Source organism: Scyliorhinus torazame, chromosome 1 (genome assembly GCF_047496885.1).
Source record: "Scyliorhinus torazame isolate Kashiwa2021f chromosome 1, sScyTor2.1, whole genome shotgun sequence".
NCBI classification, from domain to species: Eukaryota; Metazoa; Chordata; class Chondrichthyes; order Carcharhiniformes; family Scyliorhinidae; genus Scyliorhinus; species Scyliorhinus torazame.
In genome coordinates this window covers 278,364,742-278,390,443 of record NC_092707.1, presented here as the reverse complement: position 1 = coordinate 278,390,443, position 25,702 = coordinate 278,364,742, and the positions used below count along the sequence as shown (strand labels likewise).

Genomic DNA, 25,702 nt, shown 5'->3' with positions numbered 1-25,702 from the left:
GAGTCAATGTGGACATGCCGAATGTCCTTCGTTTCCTGAGGAAGTATAGGCGCTGTTGTGCTTTCTTGGTGGTAGCGTCGACATGGGTGGACCAGGACAGATTTTTGGAGATGTGCACCCCTAGGAATTTGAAACTAGGTATTTGATTCTTGGAACATTGTGGCAGTTCTGGAGTAGGTGGGACCTGTACAGAGTGGGTTTCATCTTGACAAAGCTGGAATCAATATCTTTGTGGGAAGGTTATCTGGCACTTGGGGCAGGGGACAGTTTAAACTAATTTGGCAGGGAAATGAAAAGATTAAGAGAAGAGAAAAATGGTGCACCGAGGACTAGGAAAAGCAGTTGACACTACAGTGAAGAATGGTTCAGAAATAACAGTATAAGATGGATTTTGAGTGGATGTACATTAAATGCACAAAGTGGTAAATAGAGTTGCTGAGTGGCAGGCACAAGTTGTCACATGGGACTTTGATTAAGTGGCAATAATGGAGACCTCCCTTAAAGAGGGCGAAGATTGCAAACTTAATATTCATGGCTATAAAAATATTGAGGCAAGATAAGGAATGGATAAAAAGCAGGGGATTGGCAGTATTGATTGAAGAAACTACGGTAGCACTGGGTGGCATGGTTGAGGACCAAAGGACAGAGTCATAGAATCCCTACAGGGCAGAAGGAGGCCATTCAGCCTGCGAAGTCTGCACCAACTCTTTGAAAGAGCACCCTACCTAGGTCCACTCCCCATAACCCCACCAACCTTTAGATACTAAGGGCCAATTTAGCATGACCAATCCACCTAACCTACACATCTTTGAACTGTGGGAGGAAAACGGAGCACCCAGAGGAAACTTACGCAGACACCGGGAGAACATGCAAACTCCATTTGGTTACAATTAAGAAACTATTATCCCACTGAGTATACAATAGGTCACCGAATAGCGAGAAGGAGATGCTTGTAAAAGTTGCAAACAAACTGCACATGTATTTTTCAGAGGTTTAACAACTATGTAATGGAGTCGAATCGAAGTGTAGGATTTTAAAGCACTGGAAGGAGGTGATTTGAAGCATTGTGATGGTGGCAATCCTCTGATAGAACTTTGCACGTTGATTCCATTCCTCTGCCTGTTCCCAACAGTTTAAATGTAGGGAATGTGGATTGCAGATTTTGTGTTCTCTAGATATTTAAATTGGTCAGGTTTGAAGAAATGCTTGGGGTCCACTAAGGTCCTTGAGAATTTTTTTGCGTAATGTAATGTTTCACACAACACTGAGTTTAAACTCCATGCGATGCCAAATAGACGTGATGGCACCTGACCCTATTCCTAGATTTAAATTGCACGTTTTGTTTAAACGAAGTTTAGAAATAGTTTCGTTTTTGGGTTTTGCACAGAACACTAATATTGCCTCCAAAGAAAAAAAAATGAAGCAAAAGCTTTAGGGTGTTAATTTGGACTTGGTAGCTTAAAACAGGTGATAATGAATCAGCTTTTTTACACCTCGCTACTTTTGCTTTGAAAAGAAAATCAGACTGTGTAGAACAGGCTTCTGATTCCTTAGTAGGATAGTTGTCAGAAGTAGGAACACTAACCATGTGTATGGAAGAGAATCAGATGCTGTTTTCACTTTCTTTCCTTTCCATACACTATGTCCTCACTGAGGTTTTCTACCTAAGCACACAGTAAGGATAAAATGAGCTCTCTCCTGTGTGTGACTCCGTCTCACATCATATACTGAGTTAACTGGCCAAACAATGTAGTGAGGAACACTGTTAAATCTTTGTGAACTCGACTCACTTTGAATCTTTTAAAAAAAAAATTAATGTACCCAATTCATTTTTTCCAATTAAGGGGCAATTTAGCATGGCCAATCCACCTACTCTGCCCATATTTGGGGTTGTGGGGGCGAACCGGGATCGAACCTGGGACCTTGGCGCCGTGAGGCAGCAATGCTAAACACTGCACCACCGTGCTGCCCTACACTTCGAATCTTTTATACATTTCTTTGACTGGTTCATTATTACTAAAACTTCAATCAAGAATAAAACTTCACTTCCATTTGTTGTATGTTTTCAGCTTTTGTAAGTAACTAATATTGGCATATTCCATCAATAATGTTTTTTTTAAATCCTATTTAGAGTTCAGTTTATCTGCATTTAGGAAAAACAGACGAAAGCTGGAACTGGCAGAGAAGGTGGAAACAGAAATGATTCAGACTAAGAAGAGGAGAGAAGTGTCTGAAAACGTTAGTGTTTTTTATTTAACCCTAAGAATAAGAACAGAAAAGATTAATTTTCAAAGTAGTCCTGAAGTGCATCATGTAAAAGTGAGAAAAAAATAGACCACCATTGATAGAAAAATGGAGATCCCTCTGAAGCTTCTGAAAAGTTGGACAAGATTTTCACATTGTAAGGCCTGCCCCAAGTTAAGTAAGGGCCTCAATTGGAGTAAGGGCGGGTGGGCACCTCAAAATACAATTGTAGACAGGATGAGGGTGGGGGGGAAGGTGACCCAGGAAATTTTGCGGGCCCTCCACCTGTAAACCCACTGACAGGGTACATAAAATTCTGCAAATTGTTTTGAAACAGCTATTTGAGGAAGGCACAGTTAGCCCAGAAAGTTTCTCATGGTGGAAATACTTTGAAAAAAGCAGAAGTAGATACATTCCACAAGACGGTAAAATGATCTAGCTTTTGGATGAACGTCTTGTGCAAAACCTCACAGTAGTGCAATACATGGGCAATGTGAATCATTTGTCAAGTCTGAATGTCAATTCCAGAAATGGGAGTGAACTAAGGATGTTGGAAAAAGTCTACAGTCTTATATTCTGGACCAAAAGAACTCTGAAGACATGTTAAGTTTATCCAGTTCAAAGGCACATTGATAGATGTTTGAATTCCATGCTAATGAGCATGTCAGATGTCAACCAGAATTTGCTGATGGTTTAAACCATGCATATTTTGAACCTCTCAGAACAAAGCACCATTGATAATCCTGCCATTTAGGGTATATTGCATGCATCTGCAAACTTGTACTTTGATATTTGCTGGAAATTGAAGCTATTCCAGTTTGATTGTCATAGTTTGGAATCTACCCATTATTCTTCAAAGGGCCCATAATTTGATTAGGAGCTAGAACCAAACTTTTACCCTAGCCAGCGACAGATCAAAGCACCTGCTTGGAATTTGCAGACAGCTAGGCTTCAGCTTCTATTTTGAAGTTTAATAAGCAAGCACAGATTTTGTCCTAACTCTATTTATCTATAAAATGCAAATACCTTGTTTGCAGCTTAATTTGGTTTACATTTCTAAACTTCAGGATTGTACCAGCACAAGACTCATTTGTGTCTGGCCCCGCTGAGTTTGCAATTCTGTTTAATTCATACCCATGACATGATTCTGATAGGTGCCAAATAAACTACATTTGTTCTTTTTGTAATCTATCAGTGTTGTCTTTGTAGCCAAGTAGGGATCACTTGTGGCTGATGTGAAGAACTGTGTTTGGGATCAGTTTTGAAAGGTACCACCTGTTCAATAAGGCTCCAGTATCTGTATCCAAAGAATATACTAATAGTGGAAATCCAAGATTTTAACATTTTGCTGCTTTTGAAGATTCTTTGCTGTTTATATAAAAGTACTTCGAGTTTTCCAGTTGCTGTGAAGATACTGTGCTAACCACTGTGCTGTAGCACAGTGGTTAGCACAGTTGCTTCACAGCTCCAGGATCCCAAGTTCGATTTCCGGCTTGGGTCACTGTCTGTGCGGAGTTTGCGCATTCTCCCCGTGTCTGCGTGGGTTTCCTCCGGGTGCTCCGGTTTCCCCCACAGTCCAAAGATGTGCAGGGTAGGTGGGTTCACCATGCTAAATTGCCCTTCGTGTCCGAAAAGGTTAGGTGGAGTTACTGGGTTACGGGGATAGGGTAGAGCGTGGGCTTAGGTGGGGTGCTCTTTCCAAGGGCCGTTGCAGACTCGATGGGCTGAATTGCCTCCTTCTGCACTGTAAATTCTATGATTCTTGATAAGCAATGGATAATTTCATTGCTGTTTGCTACTGAGCCGTAGCAGTCAAAATCGTTTTTGTTCAATGAAGTATTGGGTGAAAACAGAACAGTAGTAAAAATACTGACCGATTCTAGCATCCTCAAACTAATGGGTGGACAGATCAGCTAATGCTGCTGCTTATAATGCCGTCCAGCGGTCTCCGCTGGTAAACATTTGTGTACACTTACTGGCTCAGGCTTGGTTGTGTTGTCTCAGCTGTGTATGGTTGAATGCTATTTGTTCTCCAAGTTCACCCATGCAGCAACATGACATTCATGCTTCCAGAATCAGATGAAGATTGAAGTAATTAAAACTGCCTAAACATTTACACTTAGTCAGCCGAATTCTCTGTTCCTGAGACTAAGTATTGACGCCGGGGCAGGATTTGCGGACTTCTACAACAGCACCTGGCGCCACACCTGGACCAATTCAAAGACTGCTTAGGGCTAGCACCGGCACCATGTGGAACACAATCAATTCCAATGAGCAGTGGGATTTGCGTTTGACACTCAGGCCGACAAATTGTAGCCACATATACACACTTCGCTCCCCCACACACCATCCCAGCCAACGAGATGGTAGCGAGAGAGCGACACCCTGCTTTACAGACGCCACGCTTGATACCCTGCTGGACACTGTGGAGGAAAGGTGAGCAACCCTGTACCCTGGCCTGGGAAGAAGGCTACCAGCTGTCATCGTGCCTGGGCGCAGGAGGCAGAGGCTCCAGGATGGTGCTGTGCCCAATGCCCTCTGGAAAGGCCAGTGGTATCGTAAGAAACTGTACGATCTTATCAGGAAGGCCAGGGTGAGTTGGGCATTGGCTGGCACCATCCTTCATCCCACACACCCATAACCTTACCCCGCCACCCGGAGGGCAGTTGAACCCACACCCTGAACCACATGCCACCCTGCACCACATGCAGGCATCCATACTGGCCGCCATGGCTGGGTGCCCTGGCCACTGAAGCCACCAGCTACCGACTCCCGACTCCCTGGGATGCATGCGTCGGACTGTCTAACTGTCACACCACTCTCATGCCCACACTACCCCACGGCCCGCGGTCTAGTCATACGTCTTGTCCTGTGTCTTGCAGGACTGGTTGATGATGGAGCGGGCCCTTCTAGTATCCCTTGTCCCCAGCCACAGCCAGAGTCCGAGGTGCCGACCCTCGACGAGGCCACCAACACCGGTCATATACCCAAGACCCTGGACATCCCAGAGCTCGAATCAGACTATGAAATGGATTTTCCGTCACAGCTGTCTCCAACCCCTCCACCATCCCAGAGACACTCACCTCAGTTGGGCACTTTAGTGAAGAGTCTCCTGGGGCGCTATCTGGTGTGCACCACACACACGTGCTCCGGTACAGCAGGTGGGGGTAGGAAGGTTGGAGGGCAGGCCGACCCCAGGGACCTGCTGCCATCCAGATGGATTTTGATCTTCTGGAACGGACAGTCCCATCGATCGTGGAGATGCAGTCGCAGAGCTAGGGACTGCATAAGGGGTTGTCGGCGAACATTCAACACCTGCAGGCACAAGTGAAGTCCAACGCGTGCAGGGACAGGAGGTGGTGCCGACCATAAGTGCCACCCAGGCCAACACCACATGTGTGTGTCCACGGTAGAGGCTTTGGCGGCAAAGGTTTCGGCTATGGATCAGTATCCAAGCCATGGGGCACTCTGTGCAGGCGGTGGCCCAGGACAGGACAGGACTGCCCTCTCACAGGCAGCCATGTGCCAGAGCCACCTAGATATTGCAGCAGCACTCCTGAGTGTGGCCCAGTTACAGTGGGCCATGGCTGAGGGTGTCGGTGGCATTGCCCAGGCACTGGCCGACGTGGCACAGGCACAGAGGGAGGTGGCCCAGTCCCAGATGGAGATGTTGTGGAAGACATGCATTAAACACAGCTGCACATTCATTGACTGGAACCCCTTTCGATTTGTGTACAGTGGCCTGTCATCTGCAGGTGCTCATAGCACGACATGCGTCCCATCAATCACCCCCTGGACGTGGGGCATCTCAGCTGCCCGGCCATCCTGGTGGGCTCGGTTCACATTGAAATGGGTGTGCACTGAGCTCTGAGATTCCGACAGGTCTCCATCGGCGCCTGGAAGGAGGTGGCAACCGTCAGCTTGACGGCCACTGGGAGCGGGTGTCCTTCCCCTATTCCCTCGCAGTGCCGGGCGCACCATGATCTGGCAGATATGTCACTCTCCTTGCTCAGCCGAATCTTCGGCATGCCCGATCCGACAGGTCCTCGAATGACAGCGGTACACGCAAGGCCTCATGCGGCTCCTCTTTTCCACCTCCTCGGCCTGTTGGGAGGCCGGCTCTCCATCAGCGGTTTCTCCTGTTCCTCTGGGGTATGCTCCCCTGCTGCAGCTTCCTCCTCCTCGAGCAGCTCCAGCTCGTACAGTGCATCCCCTAGGGCTGCGGAGGAAGACCACCATTGCTGGTTGGATTCCAATATCCATTGTCTGCAGGGGCTGAAAGGCCGACATGTAAGCATGGTGCGTACCCCCGTACCCAACTCTGTCCACCGGGCTACACAGTGGCCCCGGTTGGCACTGTAGACTCTGCCCCTGCACCCCTGGCCCCATCGGTGCCTGGCACTGTGGGGGTCTCTGGTCCTGGCATCTGTCTCTGCTGCCAGGGGTACCGTTGGCTAGCGTTGTCCTTGTCAGCAGTACGCCCAGCGGCCTCTGTCTGGTGCCCCCTTCAGGAGCTACTGCAGGTGTTCCCCTGAGTGGGCCACAATACTTCACCGGCGGTCCGGTTTTTGGGAGGGGGTGGGTGATATGGTGGAGTGTGGGCACCCATACAGCTGGTGTGACTCTGCAGAACCAGAGTCCAAGGTTGGTGGTCAGTGGGGTGCGCAATCAGATGGCTGCCTGGACCCCGGCCCCAGCTTCAGCCAGCGTTCAGCCCACGGTCGCACGTCTCTGTGTAATGTCACCCATACCCACTTCAGGTACATCTATTCTTTCACATCCTATGTGTGCTGGCAAATAAATATTCTCAACTCTTACTGTTCATCACTTTTAGGCATTAATTTTTATAGTGATCAAAAATAAATTGACAGTTGTATAAAGCTTAAACTAATTTTGATCTTTTCTTGATTAGTGCCTTGTTTTACTGAAATCACCATTTAATTTCCAAACTTTATTCAGAAACTCCAAATGTGAATCATTTTTTATAAATGTGTTTTATTAGGTTTTTGAACAAAGTATATTTACCGTTATGTACACAGAATAAGGTGTATATATAAAAAAAAGTAATAATAAAAAAGAAATAAAATAAAGTAACTGGTAAGGTATTATGCACCAGCTCAACAGCAGCAACTCTGTACAATTGGCAATATTATCTACAACAGATATGTAGGCATCTGTTTGTGGAGTGGGGGGAGGGGGAGGAAACTGGGGAGGTAGATATACGTTTGGGTGCCGGAAAAACAATTACAGAGGGTAATACTCGAATGGGTCTGGTGTTGGTGTTGTAACTTGCTTCTACCGGATGGGTTTCGCTGCCGTTGTCGTCTCGCGCTCACCTTCGCTTCAGCCATTCGTCCCGTCTTTCACCTGGATTCTCCTTGCTGCTCTCTGTTCCTGTAGATGCCAAGTTGCCAAATGTGAATCATGATCCAATCCTTTAATCTTCGAACTCAGAAACAACACTGATTCGCAAATGTAGCTTAAAAATGTACAGCCTTTGTTTTAAAAAAAAAGTTAAAAGCATCACAAAATGCCAAGTCTTATTTCTGATCATCTACAATTTCTCTTCAGCTCTTTTACTATATTTACAGTCTGTAATTATGGGACATAAATAGAATTTAGCATTAAAATATTTGCTTTTGGAGTTACCTCAAAAGTTTGGATAACTTATGATACAATTTTTAATTTATCTAAATATAAAATATCTATCAAATAGTTTCCTTGAAGGAGGGGGCTTTTCTTTTTCAATTTAAAAAAGAATCCACAAGTATTTGAGATGCATGCTGTGGCTTTATTCTGCGAGCAATGATGGGTGCACAAACCCCACCCGAATTACTCCCACCAGCTTGATAATTGAGGCTAGTGGGGATAAGGCCCTTACATCGTCAATAATTAGCAGGTCCAGGTGGCACAGTGGTAGCACTGCTGCTTCAAGGCGCTAAGGACCCCGGGTTCGATCCCGGCCCCGGGTCACTGTCCATGTGAAGTTTGCACGTTTTCCCCGTGTCTGTGTGGGTCTCACCCCCACAACCAAAAGATGTGCAGGGTAGGTTGATTGGCCACACTAAATTGCCCCTTAATTGAAAATTTTAAAAAAATAATAATTGGATGATCCTTAGCTGGTCTGTCCTGCCTCTGGCTCCAGGCTCATGGGCCTCTCCGTTCAAAGATAATTGGGGATTTGGAACAATGAAAAACCACGTTCATTGAAAGAATAAAGGAAAAAAGGTGAACTGCATTGAAATGTCAGCCTTGATTTTTGTGCTCAGGTTTAACATTCAGCTGGAGGAGTTGATGGTATTTGTACTACCTGCAGGAATGTGTGTTTTTTGTGTGTAACCTTACAATCTGGTAAAATAAAAGTAAAACACTGTAGATGCTGGAAATCTGAAATAAAAACAGAAAATGGTGGAAAAACGCAGCAGTTCTGGCAGCATTGGTGGAGAGAGAAACTCCTGCTTTGAGATGAGTCATAAGGACTCAAAATGAACTGTTTCTGACCTGCTGAGTCTTTGCAGCATTTTCTCTTTTTATTCACTATCTAGCTTTTCAGTCAAGTGAAATACAAGGAGACTGCAACTGATTGAAAATGTGTATTTTCTAAAGTTGCAATATCTTATACAGTCAGGCCCAAGAAGGGTTACAGAGTTGGTAACCAGATTTGTGTCAATCTACTTTTATGAAGGGAAGCTTGCGAAGTGTTGGGTTTGATGTTTTGCATTTGTTTTAACAATAAAATAAATCTCCTTCGGAGTTGAGGTTTATCCTGGCATTGGTGTTTGCTTGCTGTGGCTCAACTCTCTAAAGGGCATACATTTGCAGTAATTTGAACCTCTTGAAGAAGCAACATTGTCTTTATTTGGTCTTGAGGTTCCTGCATAGGCAAAATGGAATGTTAAGAGGTGAAAATTGGGTAATGTTTTTACATAACTAGACTTTATTGCTGAACATTGCCTAATACATCTCACTCCCATCTTGTGACTTAATGAACTTTAGGAAGTTACGCACTTCATGAAGTAAAGGTACAAAAGTTACTATTATGTATCCTTTGCCACTGGTTGCTCATTGCCAGACACTAGAAATTTGGAGAATGAAGTTTACTGGAAATAGCGAACCGCGCGACATGTACTTTTTGGGGAATTCATATATTTCAATTTTACGCTTGTAGTAAATGTAGCTGAAGTAGAAGACATTTGTCCAAGAATCTTTATCATACTATCTGATTGCACTGGTGTTGTGAATTATTGATTCACTACCTCATCTGGTTGCTCTTAAACTGTATACTTTGCTTCCTGAATGTACTGAATGGAGATAGAGGATATTTTCTGGTGTATATAAAGATGATATGGTATTTTAGGGCACATGATCTGATGCTAATTCTTGTCTTACCTTGAATACTGTCCCCTACTGCAAGGAGGAATAACTTGGTTGGGGAAATATAGGGGTGCTAATGGCTTTTAGCAAGTTACTGGGTCAAATTGCCAATGCAGGATTCCCTATTTGGAATCCTGAGTACATATTTATGTTTTCTCCTCTCGTAGAGGTAGCTAAAAATAGGAATAGATGCACTTTGGTAATCACAAAGAACAGTTGTATTTAATTTGAATCTTTGAATGTAATGAATTTTTCTTCTGAGCTCCATCTTTATTTTGTTGTTTTTTCCCTTTGAGGAACTGTTTTCTGCAACACAATGATTGGATCCTATAAAAACAGGAGCCAATTTCTTTATGAATCCAAGAGGGGCAATTTAAAACTATGACCCCACCACCTTTTATTATAGTCATGAAGCTGGTATTTCTCATAAATTCTTCATAGCTACTAACAACTATGTGCTTCCTTTCATTTATTATTTGAGGAGCTCTCAAGTTTCTCAGATTTGCAGCTGTCTTTTTTTACAGTTTATCACCAGCATAGTAAGAAAAGGTGAAGCAAATAGACTGTAGTCTGCTTGGCATGTTCACAAGATGTGGGATAAGTTGATAGAAACATTTCCTAAAGTAATTGGTCTGCCTTTAAATGCAGTGCTCTTTGTGATTATCCCAGGAGGGTCACTGCTATTGTTGTTCTTTCACCAGCCAGTAGGTGGGGACATGTGAGTGAGTGGCACAGTTGAAGCAACAATTAAATATATTTTCTCTCATCCAACAATTTCCTCAAGTGCCTTGTGCTAATTTTACGCACTTGGGATAGAAATTTATTATGGGTTTTGGGTAGAGGGAGAAAGTAAGGAAGTTTTTTCTGTTGAGAAAAAAGCCTGGCATTTATACTATTGTGTGGTGCAGTGATATAGTTCACCAACTTACCGTGCCACACAAGTACTTGAGTTTCTGTTGAGATTCTTTCTCAACTTATCAGGTGCTCTTTTATTATTCTATTAACCTGGTGAACTAACATCTTGTGTATTCGGAGTAGTCTACTTTTCATTGGCCAGCTCCTATTTGTACAGTAAGAATTCTGCATGATTAAGACCAGAAGACATAGGAGCAGAATTAGGCCACTCGGCCCACCAAGTCTGTTCTGCCATTCAATCATGGCTGATATTTTTCTCCTCCCCATTCTCCTGCCTTCTCCCCATAACCCCATATCCCCTTATTAATCAAGAACCTATCTACCTCCGTCTTAAAGACACTCCGTGATTTGACCTCCACAGCCTTCTGCGGTAAAGGGTTCCACAGATTCACCACCCTCTGGCTGAAGAAATTCCTCCTCATCTCTGTTTTAAAGGATTGTCCCTTTAGTCTGAGATTGTGCCATCTGGTTCTAGTTTTTCCCTGCATGTGGAAACATCCTCTCCATGACCACTTTATCCAGTCCTCGCAGTATCCTGTAAGGTTTCAGTAAGACCACCCCTCATCCTTCTAAACTCCAACGAGTACAGGCACCGATTCCTCAACTGTTCCTCATATGACAAGCTCGTCATTCCAGGAATCATTCTTGTGAACCTCCTCTTGACCCTTTCCAAGGCCAGCACATAATAATAATAATCTTTATTATTGTCACAAGTAGGCTTACATTAACACTGCAGTGAAGTTACTGTGAAAAGCCCCTAATCGCCACACTTGGGCGCCTGTTCGGGTACGTTGAGGGAGAATTCAGAATGTCCAAATTACCTAACAGCACGTCTTTTGGGACTTGTGGGAGGAAACCGGAGCACCCGGAGGAAACCCACGCAGACACTGGGAGAAGGTGCAGATTCCGCACACAGTGACCCAAGCGGGAATCGAACCTGGGACTGTGGTGCTGTGAAGCAACAGTGCTAACCACTGTGCTACCGTCTCGCCCACATCCTTCCTTAGATATGGGACCCAAAACTGCTCGCAATACTCCAAATGGGGTCTGACCAGAGCTTTGTACTGCCTCAGAAGTACATCCCTACCTCTTGTATTCTAGCCCTCGCAACATAAATGCTAACATTGCATTTGCCTTCCTAACTGCCGACTGAACCTGCACGTTAACCTTATGTGAATCGTGAACAAGGACTCCTCAGTCCCTTTGTACTTTAGATTTCCTAAGCAATTCCCCATTTATAAATTAGTTTATGCCTCCATTCCTCCTTCCAAAGTGCATAACCTCACACTTTTCCACATTGTATTCATCTGCCACTTCTTTGCCCATTCTCCTAGCCTGTCCAAGTCCTTCTGCAGCCATCCCTGCTTCCTCAATACTACCTGCCCCTCTGCATATCTTTGTTTCATCTGCAAACTTGGCAATAGTGCCATCTGTTCCTTCTTCCAGATCATTAATGTATATTGTAAAAAGTTGTGGTCCCAGCACCGACCCCTGAAGCACTCCACGAGTCACCGGCTGCCATCCTGAAAAAGACCCCTTATTCCCCATTCTCTGCCTCTTTGCCAGTCAGCCAATCCTCTAATCATGCAGAATCTTGCCCTTAAACACCATGCGCTCTAAACTTATTTAACAGTCGCCTATGCGGCACCTTGTCAAAGGCCTGGAAATCTAAATAAATCACATACACTGGTTCTCCTTTGTCTAATTTCCTTGTTACCTCCTCAAAGAACTCTTAACAGACATGACTTCCCCTTGACGAAGCCGTGCTGACTCAGTCCTATTTTATCATGCACTTCCAAGAACTCCGCAATCTCATCTTTAATAATGGATTCTCAAATCTTACCAATGACAGAAGTCAGGCTAACTAGCCTATAATTTCCTGTCTTCTGCCTCCCTTCTTAAACAGCGGTGTTACATTAGCCTCTTTCCCTTGGGACACTCCCTGCCTCCGGTGATTCCTGAAAGATCACCACCAATGCCTCGACAATCTCCTTAGCTATCTCGTTTAGAACTGACATTTAAATCGCTTTGTAGGTACAAAGCTACCCAGAATTCTTTTTTTTTCAAATTTGTGAAAAAGCTTTTCTAGCAAATAGGTTAACCAGTTCAAAATTGGGCAAAAATTTATTCCACTATGGGTGAAGAAAAACTTGGGAGCGAACTGATCAAGAATGAAGTTGTATTGCCTCTCATTTTCTGAATGGAGACCGAAAAGTAAAATGGTTTGCAGTTCATTTAGAAATATATAACTGTCACTATGTGGAGTTTGCACATTCTCCCCATTTCTGTGAGGGTTTCACCCCCACAACTCAAAGATGTTCAGGTTAGGTGGATTGGCCACGCTAAATTGGCCCTTGGAAAAAATAATTGGGCACTCTAAATTTATTTTAAAAAGAAATATGTAACTGTATGATCCTAAAAGCATTTTAAACATTTGTACAGTCACTATTAGACATCAAATAAAAAAGACTAACACTTATTATAGGAACATAGCAAATACGTGTAGGCCATTCAACCCCTTAAGCCTAACATACCATTCAGTTAGGTCATAACCGTATCTGTATCTTGGTTCCATCCACCTGCCTGGACTCCATAAATTCTAAATATCCTTGCCTAACAAAAATCTATTGGTCTTAGTTTTTTTTTTAAAATGTTTAGCTCTTGAGGAAAGTGAGCTCCAGATTTCTACTACCCTTTATGTTGAGAAGTGTTTCCTGACATCACCCTTGAACAGCTTAGATCTAATTTTAAGTTCATGCTCCCATGTTCAGACTTCCTAGGGGAAATTATTTCATTACCTACCCTATCAACTTCACCTCAATTAGATCTCCCTCAACTTTCTATCCTTGAGGGAATACAAGCCCAGTCTGTGGAATCTGTTTCTCAGAATTTAACTCTTTTAATTTCAGTGTCACTAATGAGCCTGCACTGAATCCCATCAAGGCCAGCATATCACCTGATGTGTGGCACACCAAACTAAATGCAGTATTGTAAATAGCAGTCCGACCTTAGTATGACTGCAAAATGATTTTCCTTTTTGTTCACCGGTCTCCTTGAGATAAAGTCCAGAAAGGCTAGTCACATTTCTCATTTATTTCATCCCCAGTCTCCATTTAGTTTTATGACTAGCCCTGTACTCTGTTTTTGCTGAGAAATTCTATTGTCTTATTTTCACTTTTCTGTTAGCACATTGAGCAACACTGTGTATATGTAAAGATGAGTGTTGCTGAATCAACCATTGCCATAGTGGTAGTAGTAGAATTCAATTATGTTATTCGAAATGCAGAGAGAGTTTTAAATGTTTCCGAATTTAACAACAGCGAATTGCAGGTGACATATGTAATAAAAATAACAAGAGCTAACTTTGTCATCGAAACAGTAATGAACAGAAAATTGGATGTGCTCCTGGATATCCAATGGTTTATATTTAAAGCACCAATTGATATTGTGTTGTGAAATCAAAATAGAAAGATTACTACTAATTCCATGATGAGGCGTCCAGTTCTGAGCAGTAATATCTTTCACTTCTTCACTGATTGTTTAAAAAAATTATTCCCCTTCCTCAAAATAACATACTTGGCCTCCACCAAGTCTGTGACCGTTTCACTCGTTGGTTGCACTTGTTTTGATGACAGAAAATGGCATGTTCAAGCCCCACTCTCAGTACTGAGCGAGTGTCACATTGATGGGAGGCACCATCTTTTTAGGGTGGGGCAAGCTTAAATGAGACCTCCTCTTCTAGCTCAGGTGGATGTAAAATATCCTTTGGTACTGTTCAAAGAAAAGCAAGGTTGTTATGGTGTCCTGGCTTGCATCTTTCCTTCACTCAATAACACTGAAATAGATTATGTGGTCATTCATCACATTGCTGCTTGCTGTATCTGGCAGTGTGAAAATTGGATTCTGTGTTTTACCTCCATTACACCATTGGAAAAGTTCAAAATTATTTGCAAGGTATTATGAGGTGCTTATGGATTTTTCTGAAAGATGACTTCATAAATTTTAAGTTAAGTTATTTTCTTTGGGATATACAGCATGTTTTGTTCTTGAGATTCTAAATCTGCATTTATTCTGGTCTTTGTTACTTTTTTAGACGAATGTCACAGCTTCACTTGATACTGTTGGGGCAGTAGTTGTGGACCATGAAGGAAATGTTGCTGCTGCTGTTTCCAGTGGAGGCTTAGCAATGAAGCATCCTGGGAGAGTTGGCCAGGTAAATATGCTTGTTTCATTTGTATGATTTTTGCATTAACATGCTAACTATATTCTTTTCTCTGGTCTACGTCAAGAAATAAAATCCCAAAAAATCACTGGTGCTGAAATTCAACAGCAATAAACAAATGTACACCAGATGAGTATCTTTTAAAATTCGCCATGGTTCCTTGGGTAGTTACCTTCCAAACCCACGACCATCTAGAAGGTCAAGAGCAGCAGATACCTGGGAACCCACCATCTGTTGGTTCCCCTGCAAGTTACTCATCATCCTAACTTGGAACTATATCGCTGTTCCTTAACTATTGCTGGGTCAAAATCCTGGAACTCTCCCTAACAGCGCAGTGGGTGTACCCACACCTCCGGGACTGCAGGGTTTCAAGAAGGTAACTCACCACCACCTTTTGAAGGGCAACCAGGGATGGGCAATAAATGCTGGCCTAACCAGCGACAAGCACATCCCGTAAATTAATTTCAAAAAATTAATGTGAAGACAGGTTTCCCATTGCCTCTTGTTTTAACTGCTTGAGGAAACCGGAGGTATTTGCAAGCTCATCTTCTGCAGAGCTTCAGTCACAAGCTACTGAAAAGAATCTGAAGGGTTCAAAGCTCTCTTCTGGTTTTGAAATTGTTGCCTAATTGTGCAAGTCAGTATCTGGCTTGGCTTTACTACTTTTATCTCTTACATGGGTAACTTTATTTGATACGTAAGCCTGGGTGGAAAGGTTGAAAGTTTTACGTATTTACTGCTTATTGAAGCAAATGGGACAAAGTTCCACAAAGTCTCTGGTGTGTTTATTTATTGTTGCTCACGTAGCACACTGTCTCAGTCATGGCATGGGCACGGTCTTGGTTCGAGGGAAACTTGATCACCTTATGGAAACTGCCTCTTTGCTATGGGAGAAAATCCAAACCATAGCATTGTTGCTCATTGCACAAATTCTAGCATTTCAAGCCCTGCCTCTATTTGGAGGAAATAGCAACCTTTAGGGTGTTCTGCCAATATACCAAAGAGCAAAAGGATCAAAAATTAGAAGAATAAATAAGCATACTGTATACAGTAAGGTCTAAATGCTAGTCTAGTCGTTCATCACTGCCAAAACTTTAGGTGCATTGTGCAAACTTTAATGAAAAGATGGATCTTAATTATATGCTGAATGTGTAATTATAATAAACTTTGTTATCCGGCCCACTACCAATTGGAATTTTCTACTAACTGGAATTTCTGATGTTCCCCCAATATAAATCGTCACTTTACCAACCGGAAGCAATTAAGCTATCTGGAACCTGTAACTTTCAGTGGTATAATTTTATATTTTATGTTTTAATATGCAGTTGAAGATTAGAAGTAAAACGAATGCTGTTCATTACTTCCGGAGTACTTGCATATTAGTTCATGTTACAAGTATTGCAAGTATTCCATCGGTAAATGAAACTCTGTTAACGGCATTTTGGATTAACCAGCACCATCCATTCCCCTCACATGCTGGATAATCGAGATTTTACTGTAACATAATTAGAAAGAAAATTAATATTTTAGGCACAGTGGGCGCGATTCTCCACTCCCACGCCGAAGTGGCCACGCCGTCGAGGTTCACGACGGCGCGGAACGGCCCCGCTCCCGACCGATTCAGGCCCTGACAATGGACCAGTATCCGCGTCAGGGGCCATGTCATCTACCCGCGCCAGGCCTTGTCGCCCGCGTAAAAGCGGCGCCGCATAGATTACGCCCATGCGTGGTTGCCGTCCTGTCCAAATCCGCCCTGCAAGAAGATGGGGGATGGATCTTGCGGGGCCGCGGAAGGAAGGAGGTCCTCCTTCAGAGAGGACGGCCCGACGATCAGTGGGCACCGATCGCGGGCCACCCCACATTGCAGGTGAAGCCCGGTGCAGGATCCCCCCTCGCCCCCCCCCCCCCCCCCCCCCCCCCCCCACAGGCCGCCCCCCCCAGCGTTCACGCACCGCCCACCACTGCAGCGACCAGGTGTGGACGGCGCCGGGGGGAACCCGCCGTTTTGGCCTGGCCGCTTGGCCCACCCGGGCCTCAGAATCGCAGGGGGTGCCGGAGAATCGCCATTTTGGGTGTCTCCGGCGATTCTCCGGCCTGCGGCCCGCGAAACTCGACCGGGTCGTTCCCGCCGCTTGGGAGAATCGCGGGAGGGCGTCGGACCGGCGTACCCGGAAGTTTTGGCGGCCCAGGCGATTCTCCCAACCGGCGTGGGAATGGAGAATCGCGCCCAGTATCTTTTTCTGTTGAAATTCACTGAGAAGTTTTTAACACTGATCTGTATTTGTTTACAGGCGGCTGTGTATGGCTGTGGCTGCTGGGCAGAAAATACAAGTGGCTCTAATGTGTATTCTACAGCTGTGAGTACATCAGGTATTCGCTATGTGAAGATATTTTCCCTTTTTAAAAAAAAATATTTTATTCAGGCATTTTCTTAAAAACAAATCAAAGCAGAAGCAAAATTGTACATTTATGAATAACCACCCACCATCTTCCCCCCCCCCCCCTTTTTTTTTTTGCTGACCCCTCAATCCTCCTTAAAGAAGTTAATGAACGGTTTCCACCTCCAAGCGAACCCATCAACCAACCCCCTCAGGACGAACTTGACCTTCTCCAGCCTTAGGAATGCTGTCAGGTCACTCACCCACACCCCTGCTGTGGCGGCTCCCAAATCTCTCCGTCCAAGTAAGACCCGCACCCGGGATTTCAAGGAGGCAAAGCCCAAGACATTGGGGTTGCAAGAGATCTTAACCAAGGTAACCAAGGAAAAGATGGCTCCTGTCTCTTCTCTTCCGACACCCCGATTATTGCCACCTCTGGACTCGGGGCCATCTTCATCCCCAACACCTCGAACATCACCTGCCAGAATCCCTTTAGCTTCGGACATGCCCAGAACATGTGGACGTGATTTGTGGCCTCTCCACGCCAATATCTATCCTCTACCCCCTCAAAAAGCCTACTCATCCATGCTACTGTCATATGTGCTCTATGAATTACCTTTAAACTGAATGAGGCTCATTCTCGCATATGACGAGGTTGGATTCACCCTCCGCAGGGCCTCGGCCCATATCCTGGCCTCCACCTCCCCTCCCAGCTCTTCCTCCCACTTACGCTTTATATCCCCAACCGGCGGCCCTCCCAATCCGTCAGTTCCTTGTAAACCTCAGACACCTTCCCCTCCCCATCTCCTCCTCTGACGGCACCTTATCCTGCAACCCCAAGGGTGGTAACCAAGGAAAAGATGGCTCCTGTCTCTTGTCGAAATCCCGAACCTGCAGGTAACTGAAACCGTTGCCCCTGGGCAGATCATACCCTTCCTCCTGGTCCTCCAATTTCGTGAAACTGTCCCCTATAAAAAGGTCTCCAAACCACTCAACCCCGCCTACCACCACCCCCGAAACCTCAAATCCAGCTCCGTCCAGTGCAAACCTATGGTTATCACAAATCGGTGCCCACACCAAGGCACCCTCCAATCCCAAATGCTACCTCCACTGCCCTCAAGGCTGACAACGCCACTGGGCTCACTGAGTGTCTGGCCAGCCACAACGGCACAGGCGCTGTTAACAATGCCCTTAAGCCGCCTCCACTACCTATTTCCTAACCATGGCAATGTTCGCTGCTCAGTAGTAGTTCATTATATTTGGCAACGCCAGCCCCCCCCCCCCCCTTCTACCTCGCCCCGCTCCAATAAAGCCCTCTTGGTCTTCCCAGCCCAAACAAACCCAGAGATCAGCGCATTGACGTTTTTAAAGAATGTCTTCGGTACAAAGAATGGGAGGTTCTGAAATGTGAATAGGAACCTTGGCAGCACCGTCATCTTTACTGTCTGCACCTGTCCTGCCAGCAATAATGGCAGCACATCCCACATCTTACAGCCCCCCTTCATCTGCTCCACCAACCGAGTCAAATTCAACTTGTGCAACTGCTGCACCCAACCCCGCGTCACCTGTATGCCCTGGTATCTAAAGCTAGCCCCACTGCCTTAAGCGCATCTCCTACCCTCTGTCCTCAATCGGGAGTGCTTCGCTCTTTCCCATATTCAACATGTGCCAAGAGAACCGGCTAAAATCCCCATAATGCAACCCAATGGGTCCGAAATGTATAACAGCAAGTCGTCCGCGTACAGTGAAACCCTGTGCTCAGCGCTCCCTTCACAATCCCTCTCTAATGCTCTGAGTGCCTTTGTCAGTGGCTCTATTATCAAGGCAAAGAGCAACAGGGATAGCGGGCATCCCTGCCTCGTCTCCCAATGAAGCCCAAAACATTTCAAACTCATTCAGTTCATCCGCATACCTTGCGACCGGTGCCTTGTTCAGCAACGGGTCCCAGTCCACAAATTCCTGCCGGAACCCGAACCGCCCCTGCATTTCCCACAGATATTCCCACTCCACTCAGTCGAACGCATTCTCCACATCCATCGCCACTACCTCCTCCTGCCCCTCTGGAGACACCATCATTATATTGAGTAGCCTCTTCACATTCGTCGACAGCTGCCTCCCTTCACGAACACTGTTTGGTCCTTACCTATTGCCCCTGGGACGCAGTCCTCCATTCACAAAGCCAACACCTTCGCCAGCAACTTGCCCTCTATATTCAGTAGCGATATCAGGCGGTATGACCCACACTGCTCTGGATCCTTGTCCTTTTTCATTATCAGAGACTTGGATGCCTGCGATAGTGTAGAGGAGAGTTCCCGCCTCGTTTTATGTCCTTACCAGCAGTGGCCCCAGGTTACCCCCCCCAAAAAAACCTTTTTATCGAACTCCATCGGGAACCCATCCGAGCCCGGGGCCTTTGCTGCCTGCATCGTCCCCATACTCTCCATTACGTCCTTCAGCCCGATTGGGGCCCCCAAACCCTGAACCAATCCCTTGTCCACCCTGCAAAACTCCAACCCATCCAAGAACTGCCGCATTCCTCGGACAACCGCCAGGAGCTGATCAAAGGCCCCCTCCCCATCAACTGCTCTGACATTTTGGCCACAATTGTGCCAGCGACCACACTCCTATGCCTTCAGGCATCTCCACGATCCTCAAATTTTGCCTTCTGGAGCAGATCTCCAGATCCTCCATCTTCTCCTTCAATCTCTTCTGGGTCTCCCACATCACCCCCACCACGGCCACCAACAAGGCCAACTGCTCCCCCACTTCCTCATCCACTTTCTGGATGGCCCGACCCTGGGACTCTAGCCTCTGCTCCACTCTCTCGATCCCTGCTTTAATCGGCACCACCACTTTGGCCAGATCTTCCAGGGCGTCCTTCCTCTGCTGGCTGAACTTAGTGTTCAAACATTCCACTAGCTTGTCCTTTGACCACTGGGTGGGCAGAACAACCCCCATGCCCTCCATCATCTTAACCTGTGGCGCACCATGAGGATTCTCCTCTTCCATCAGCTCTTTTCTCCTCACCCAACTCCTAGTTTGTTGATCCATCTGCCAGCCACACCAGAGGAGTTACACCTTCTCCAGGTACTCCTACACTTCTTTCCATCAAAAACTTTGCCCTTCAGACAGGAAAAAGACCAAAAAATACCACCTTGAGCGGGAGCCACCAAATGTGCAACTGCTCGTTCTATGGCCGCTGCTGGAAGTCCAATATTTTCCCTTTCTAACTATTTTTATTAATATTTCTTCCTCCAAGTAAATAATGGAAGTAATAGAGGTTTATAAAAATGGTGAGAATAGTAGCCAGTGAATTATGTTTTTAAAAATTCTAATTTATAAGCTCTTAAGAACCCCGATGATAAATTTGAGGGTATCCCAAAGCCCAGAAGGGTAACTTGGAACACCGGTTCTTGAGGTGTCTCTAATTTGGTATACTGTGAGAAAAGATAAGCCAACCTCGGAGGAATAGTCCAGTCATTTTGTGATCAACTAATAAATGTATTAACTTAAAAGAAAAACACACGACAAGAAGGACTATAATACACTACAACAGTACACTTACACTAATAGTATACACACAGTATTACATGAAGTTACTACTTTGTTCCTAACTACCTACATTTCCTGAACTCTGAGATGCCCCTTGTTCCCAAAAAGCGTCTGATATTCTATAACTCGATAAGCTAAATCCATCAGATAATTACCCCACACCGGTTATTTCGCCACGTTTGGGAAAACCGTCTTCAGTTTTAGCAAAGGCTTAATCTTCCAGGTTCGAGTTTTGCATTTTAACCATCTGGCCTTTTAGCAAATAACTTGTTTTCAGGGGAGTCTGTTTTCTGCATTTGGGTGTGATGGTAGCTACCTCTACTGTGTCCATTTTCAGTTATTGTGCGATGGATATATCATTCTTTCCCGTTGATGTTACCCACCCTATGGACTCGGCTTTTAGCATATAATTCCCTTATCTCCACTTTGAAGTTACCTCTTCCATACGCCATTGTTTTCCCCTAATCATATCGGTAAACACTTGGCTTTTTTCACTGGTATGCTAATTCGCATATCAAAACACCCCTTTAGACAGCTGCCCATATGCCCATATCAATTCCCCTTTTTACTTTATCCCATTTTCATTTTTTAATCTTAATTTTCCCTAATTCTTAAAGCAAGAGATTGCTGGATGCTTTACAAATGATGGAATTGTGGAAAATTAGATTGAGCTGGAGGAACGAGACTGAAAGAAGTTGCACATGGATTTATACATTGGAACAAAGCTTTTGCTAACTGACATTTGAGAATGGCAGTTTTTTTTTAGAAAATATTTTATTGAAGCATTTGTAATTTTTACAGTTTAACACTTTAACATTCCTTAAACAACCGCACGGGACAACGCAAACAAAAAACCTAAAAACAACATCCCCTACTACCCCCGCCCTATTTTCTAATTATCCGTGTACTAAGTTCTCTGTCCTTGTCTTACACTACCATGCCTCCCATTTCCCCCCCCCCCCCCCCCCCCTTACTGCTGACGTTCAATTTTCCTTGATGAAGTCGATGAATGGTTGCCATCTCTGGGCGAATCCCTGAATTGATCCTCTCAAGGCGAACTTAATCTTTTACAGCCTGAGAAACACCCATGTTGCTGACCCACACTCCTGGCTTTGGAGGTTCTGAGTCTCTCCATCGCAGCAAAATCCGTCTCAGGGCCACCAGGGAGGAGAAGGCCAGAACATTGACCTCCCTCCCACCCCCTGGGCCCTCGGATCTTCCGATACCCCAAATATTGCCAATTCTGGACTCAGAATCACCCCCCCCCCCACCTTCTAGGACCTCTGAAATAACGTCCGCAAATCCCTGCCTGAATTCCCTCAACTTCGGACACACCCAGAACATATGTACATGATTCGCCGGGCTTCCTCCACAGCGTCTGCACCTATCCTCCACTTACTCAAAAACCTGCTCATCTGGGCTACTGTCGAGAATGGCAAGGTTAAGGGTGATAGTTGAATGGGACCTAGTATTTGTTCACATGTGAACAATGGAGTACTGGATGGAGTAGAACTTGGGTGGCTAGTGAAAAGCACAAGCCTGAAGGTCATGAAGGCGTGGGTGTAGATTTTAGCCAGTGACGGTAAGGAATGGCTGAACTGGGATTTATTTGAAATGATAACATTTTTGATTGCACCAAATCTCTGGGAAACCTATCCCATGTATTCACTATCCTTTACAAGAAGAAATTACATATTAACTGCATATTCATCCATTTTTCATTCTAACCTCAAATTAGTGTTCTGTTATCCTGGAGCTTGCATTAACAACGACTACTTGTATTTATATTGTGACTTTGGAACATCAAAATGTCACAAGGCTCTTAACAGGAATATAATGAAAGAAAATTTTAAGGAGATGCTTACAGGAGAAAAGAGATTTATTAGCAAATTCTAGAGGGGCCTTGATTGCTGAAAACGCAAATACTGACCGTGATGCGATTTAAAATTGTGAATGCTCAAGGCCAGAATTGGCCTGAACTTGCACGATCAGACACCTTTTTCAAGCTTGTCAATTAAACCAACATCCTGCACCATGCAGGGAAAGTTAGACTTCTGGGTTTTCTGAGCACCACCAAATTCACTCTCTTTCCCCCCCTCCCCCTTCTCCCAGTGGATTAGCTATTAACAGCTATTAAAATAAATCTGTAAAAGCTCGCATTCAATGCAGTGAACCTATTGCAAAATTAAATGGAGCATTAGAATACATTACTAAGAAAATCCAATGCAAAACCAGAAGGACTATTCCGATATAAGACAATGGTTACGCCATATTTAGTTTGCCATGTGTAGAATCATTAGAATGATGCAGCAATGAAGGAGACCATTCAACCCATTCTTTCCTAGTTATGTGGAAGAACCATCCAATTAGTCCCATTGTCCTGCAAAAGTTTTCTCCATCCCTCTAGAAAGTTATTGCTGAATCTTCTAGTGACTACCCTTTCAGGCAGTGCATTTCAAATCATAACTCGTTACTTTTTTTAATTCTCATGTTGTCTTTTGGTTCTTTTGCCAAATTCTGGGCTTCTAAATAGCAGAGCACATGTTTAGACCATGTGCTGTTTCACCATACTGTTATTAATGCATATTTCAACATTCTCCAATGATTTTCAAAACCTAGAATGCATTATTTTGCTCCTCTTTCCAGTCAAGGTGACATTTGTTCCTCAAAAGATCTTCTGCTATATAATATGTTGAACAAAGTTCATTGAAAATATTTTGTATTAAATTGCTAAGAAAATAACCGAGGCTGCTTGGTTTTTATGTGAAATCTTCATCATGTGGCAGACAGAACAGCAATGGATTATCTTTTTTCTTTTTGCCCTCTAACAGGAGGTTCTTTCATGTTTGGAAATTGAAAACGTGTGTATCTTAATGCAACAAATGCACGTGTGTTCTTTTACATGCACCTGTTTCCAATTTTCTAACATGAAAAACCTGCCCATCGAAAGATCTGTATTTAAAAAAAAAAAAACTATTTTTCGTGACACAGCAAACGTTTAATCTTGCAGTCAAATGTTTTTTGCCCAAGTTATGGACCCCAAAATCATCATTTTTTTAAAGCAGATGAGTATGTGGCGCTACTCCTTAAGCTGTATATTTTGTTTTCTGTTGTGGTTCTAGTACAAGAACCATCCCTCATATTGACTTTATTTTTTTTGAAGAAAATTCCGTTGTGGTTTGAACAGAGTTCTGACAGAAAACTAAAACAGTAAACACTAGAGCGGAATACTTAAAACTACTTTGCTTCAAATGAACTTTCACCCCCCCCCCCCCAAATAAACTTTTTCCTATGCACTCATTGGCTAATATTAAATAGTTTTAAAGGATGTTGTAATTGCGCATCTGTTTCTATTCATATAGCTATCTTTCCACTCATGATCTTTTTTTTTTTAAACTTCCCTCTTCTAGGTTGTGGAGAGCACCTTATACGAACTATGTTGGCAAGGGAATGTTCTGTGGCCCTACAGTCAGAAGATGCCCACCAGGCTCTATTGGAGACTATGCAAAAGAAGTTTGTTCGTAAGTTCCTGTTTCTTTCCTTCTTTTAGTCCAACAGAGATCTCTCCCTCACAGAATTTTTACAGTGCAGAAGGAAGCCATTTGGCCCCTCAAGTCTGCACTGGCTCCCTGAAAGAGCATTCTACCTAGTCCCACTGCCCTGCCTTATCCCCGTATCCTGCACATTCTTTCTTTTCAGATAGCAATCCAATTCCTTTTTTGAATATCTGATCGAACCTGCCTCCACCACCCTCTCGTGAAGTTCGTTCCAGACTCTCAAACTTTCCTCGCATCACTTTTACTTTTTTGACCAATTGTTTTGAATCGGTGCCCTCTAGTTCTTGATGCACTCCTGAGTAGGAACAGTTTCTCACCCTGTCCATACCCCTCAGGGTCTTAAATACCTCTATCAAGCCTTGTCTCAGCCTTCCTCTGCAAGGATAACAGTCCCAACCCCTCCAATCTATCCTCTTGGCTGCAATTCTTTATCCCTGGAATCATTCATGTGAATCTCCGCTGTACTCTTTTCAATGCCTTCACATCCTTTCTCAAGTACACCATCCAGAACTGGGTGCAGTGCTCTAGTTGAGGCCTATCTAGATCTTGTACAAGTTCAACATAACCTCCTAACTGTTGTACTCAATGCCCATATTAATCAAGCCAAAGATGCTATATGCTTTGAACAAAGAACAAAGAAAAGTACAGCACAGGAACAGGCCCTTCGGCCCTCCAAGCCCGTGCCGACCATGCTGCCCGACTAAACTACAATTTTCTACACTTCCTGGGTCCGTATCCCTCTATTCCCATCCTATTCATGTATTTGTCAAGATGCCCCTTAAATGTCACTATCGTCCCTGCTTCCACCACCTCCTCCGGTAGCGAGTTCCAGGCACCCACTACCCTCTACTGTGTAAAAAAACTTGCCTCGTACATCTACTCTAAACCTTGCCCCTCGCACCTTAAACCTATGACCCCTAGTAATTGACCCCTCTACCCTGGGGAAAAGCCTCTGACTATCTGTCTATTGCTAACTGATCTTTCTATATGCCCTGCCATCTTATGACTTGCGTATTTATAAACCGAGATCCCTCTGTTCCTCCATCCCTTTTAGCATTTCTCCCTTTATTTTATACTGTCTCTCCAAATGCGTCCTGTCAAAATAAATTAATTCGCACTTCTCTGCATTGAACTTCACCTGCCACTTGTCTGCCCAATCCATTGACGTTTTTATGTTCTTTTGAAGTTCAAGACTACCCTCATCACAGTTGACGTTTCCATTTGCATCATCTGCAAATTTTGGAATCATGCCCTACACACCGCAGTCTAGGTCATTGATCTTTATCAGGAAGAACAAGGATCCCAACACTGACCCCTGGGGAACTCCACTACAACCTTCCACCAATTTTCACTACTCCCCGTTTCCTGTCAGTTAGATAATTTCTTCTCCAAGTGCCTACTTTTTCCTTTTATGTTCCATGAGCTAGAATTTGACTCAAATCTTTTGTATGGCACTGTAT

At 44.3% G+C, this 25,702-nt stretch overlaps 1 protein-coding gene across 7 annotated transcripts in view; it reads left to right on the top strand.

Moving 5' to 3' along the window:
• Nucleotides 1-25,702, top strand: part of tasp1 (taspase, threonine aspartase, 1) — a 147,127-nt gene that overhangs the window by 57,872 nt on the left and 63,553 nt on the right. For 5 of the 7 annotated variants that reach the window (XR_011946999.1, XM_072506482.1, XM_072506518.1 and 2 more), the window contains 4 exons: nt 2,132-2,238; nt 14,627-14,746; nt 17,047-17,125; nt 24,096-24,206. Coding sequence is in view for 4 of the 7 variants with exons in the window: in XM_072506482.1 (XP_072362583.1) it covers nt 2,132-2,238; nt 14,627-14,746; nt 17,047-17,125; nt 24,096-24,206 (417 nt within the window). In the remaining 3 variants the exon portion in view is untranslated. The remainder of the gene's footprint in view (nt 1-2,131; nt 2,239-14,626; nt 14,747-17,046; nt 17,126-24,095; nt 24,207-25,702) is intronic. The other 2 variants (XR_011947000.1, XR_011947001.1) reach the window with 1 other exon arrangement.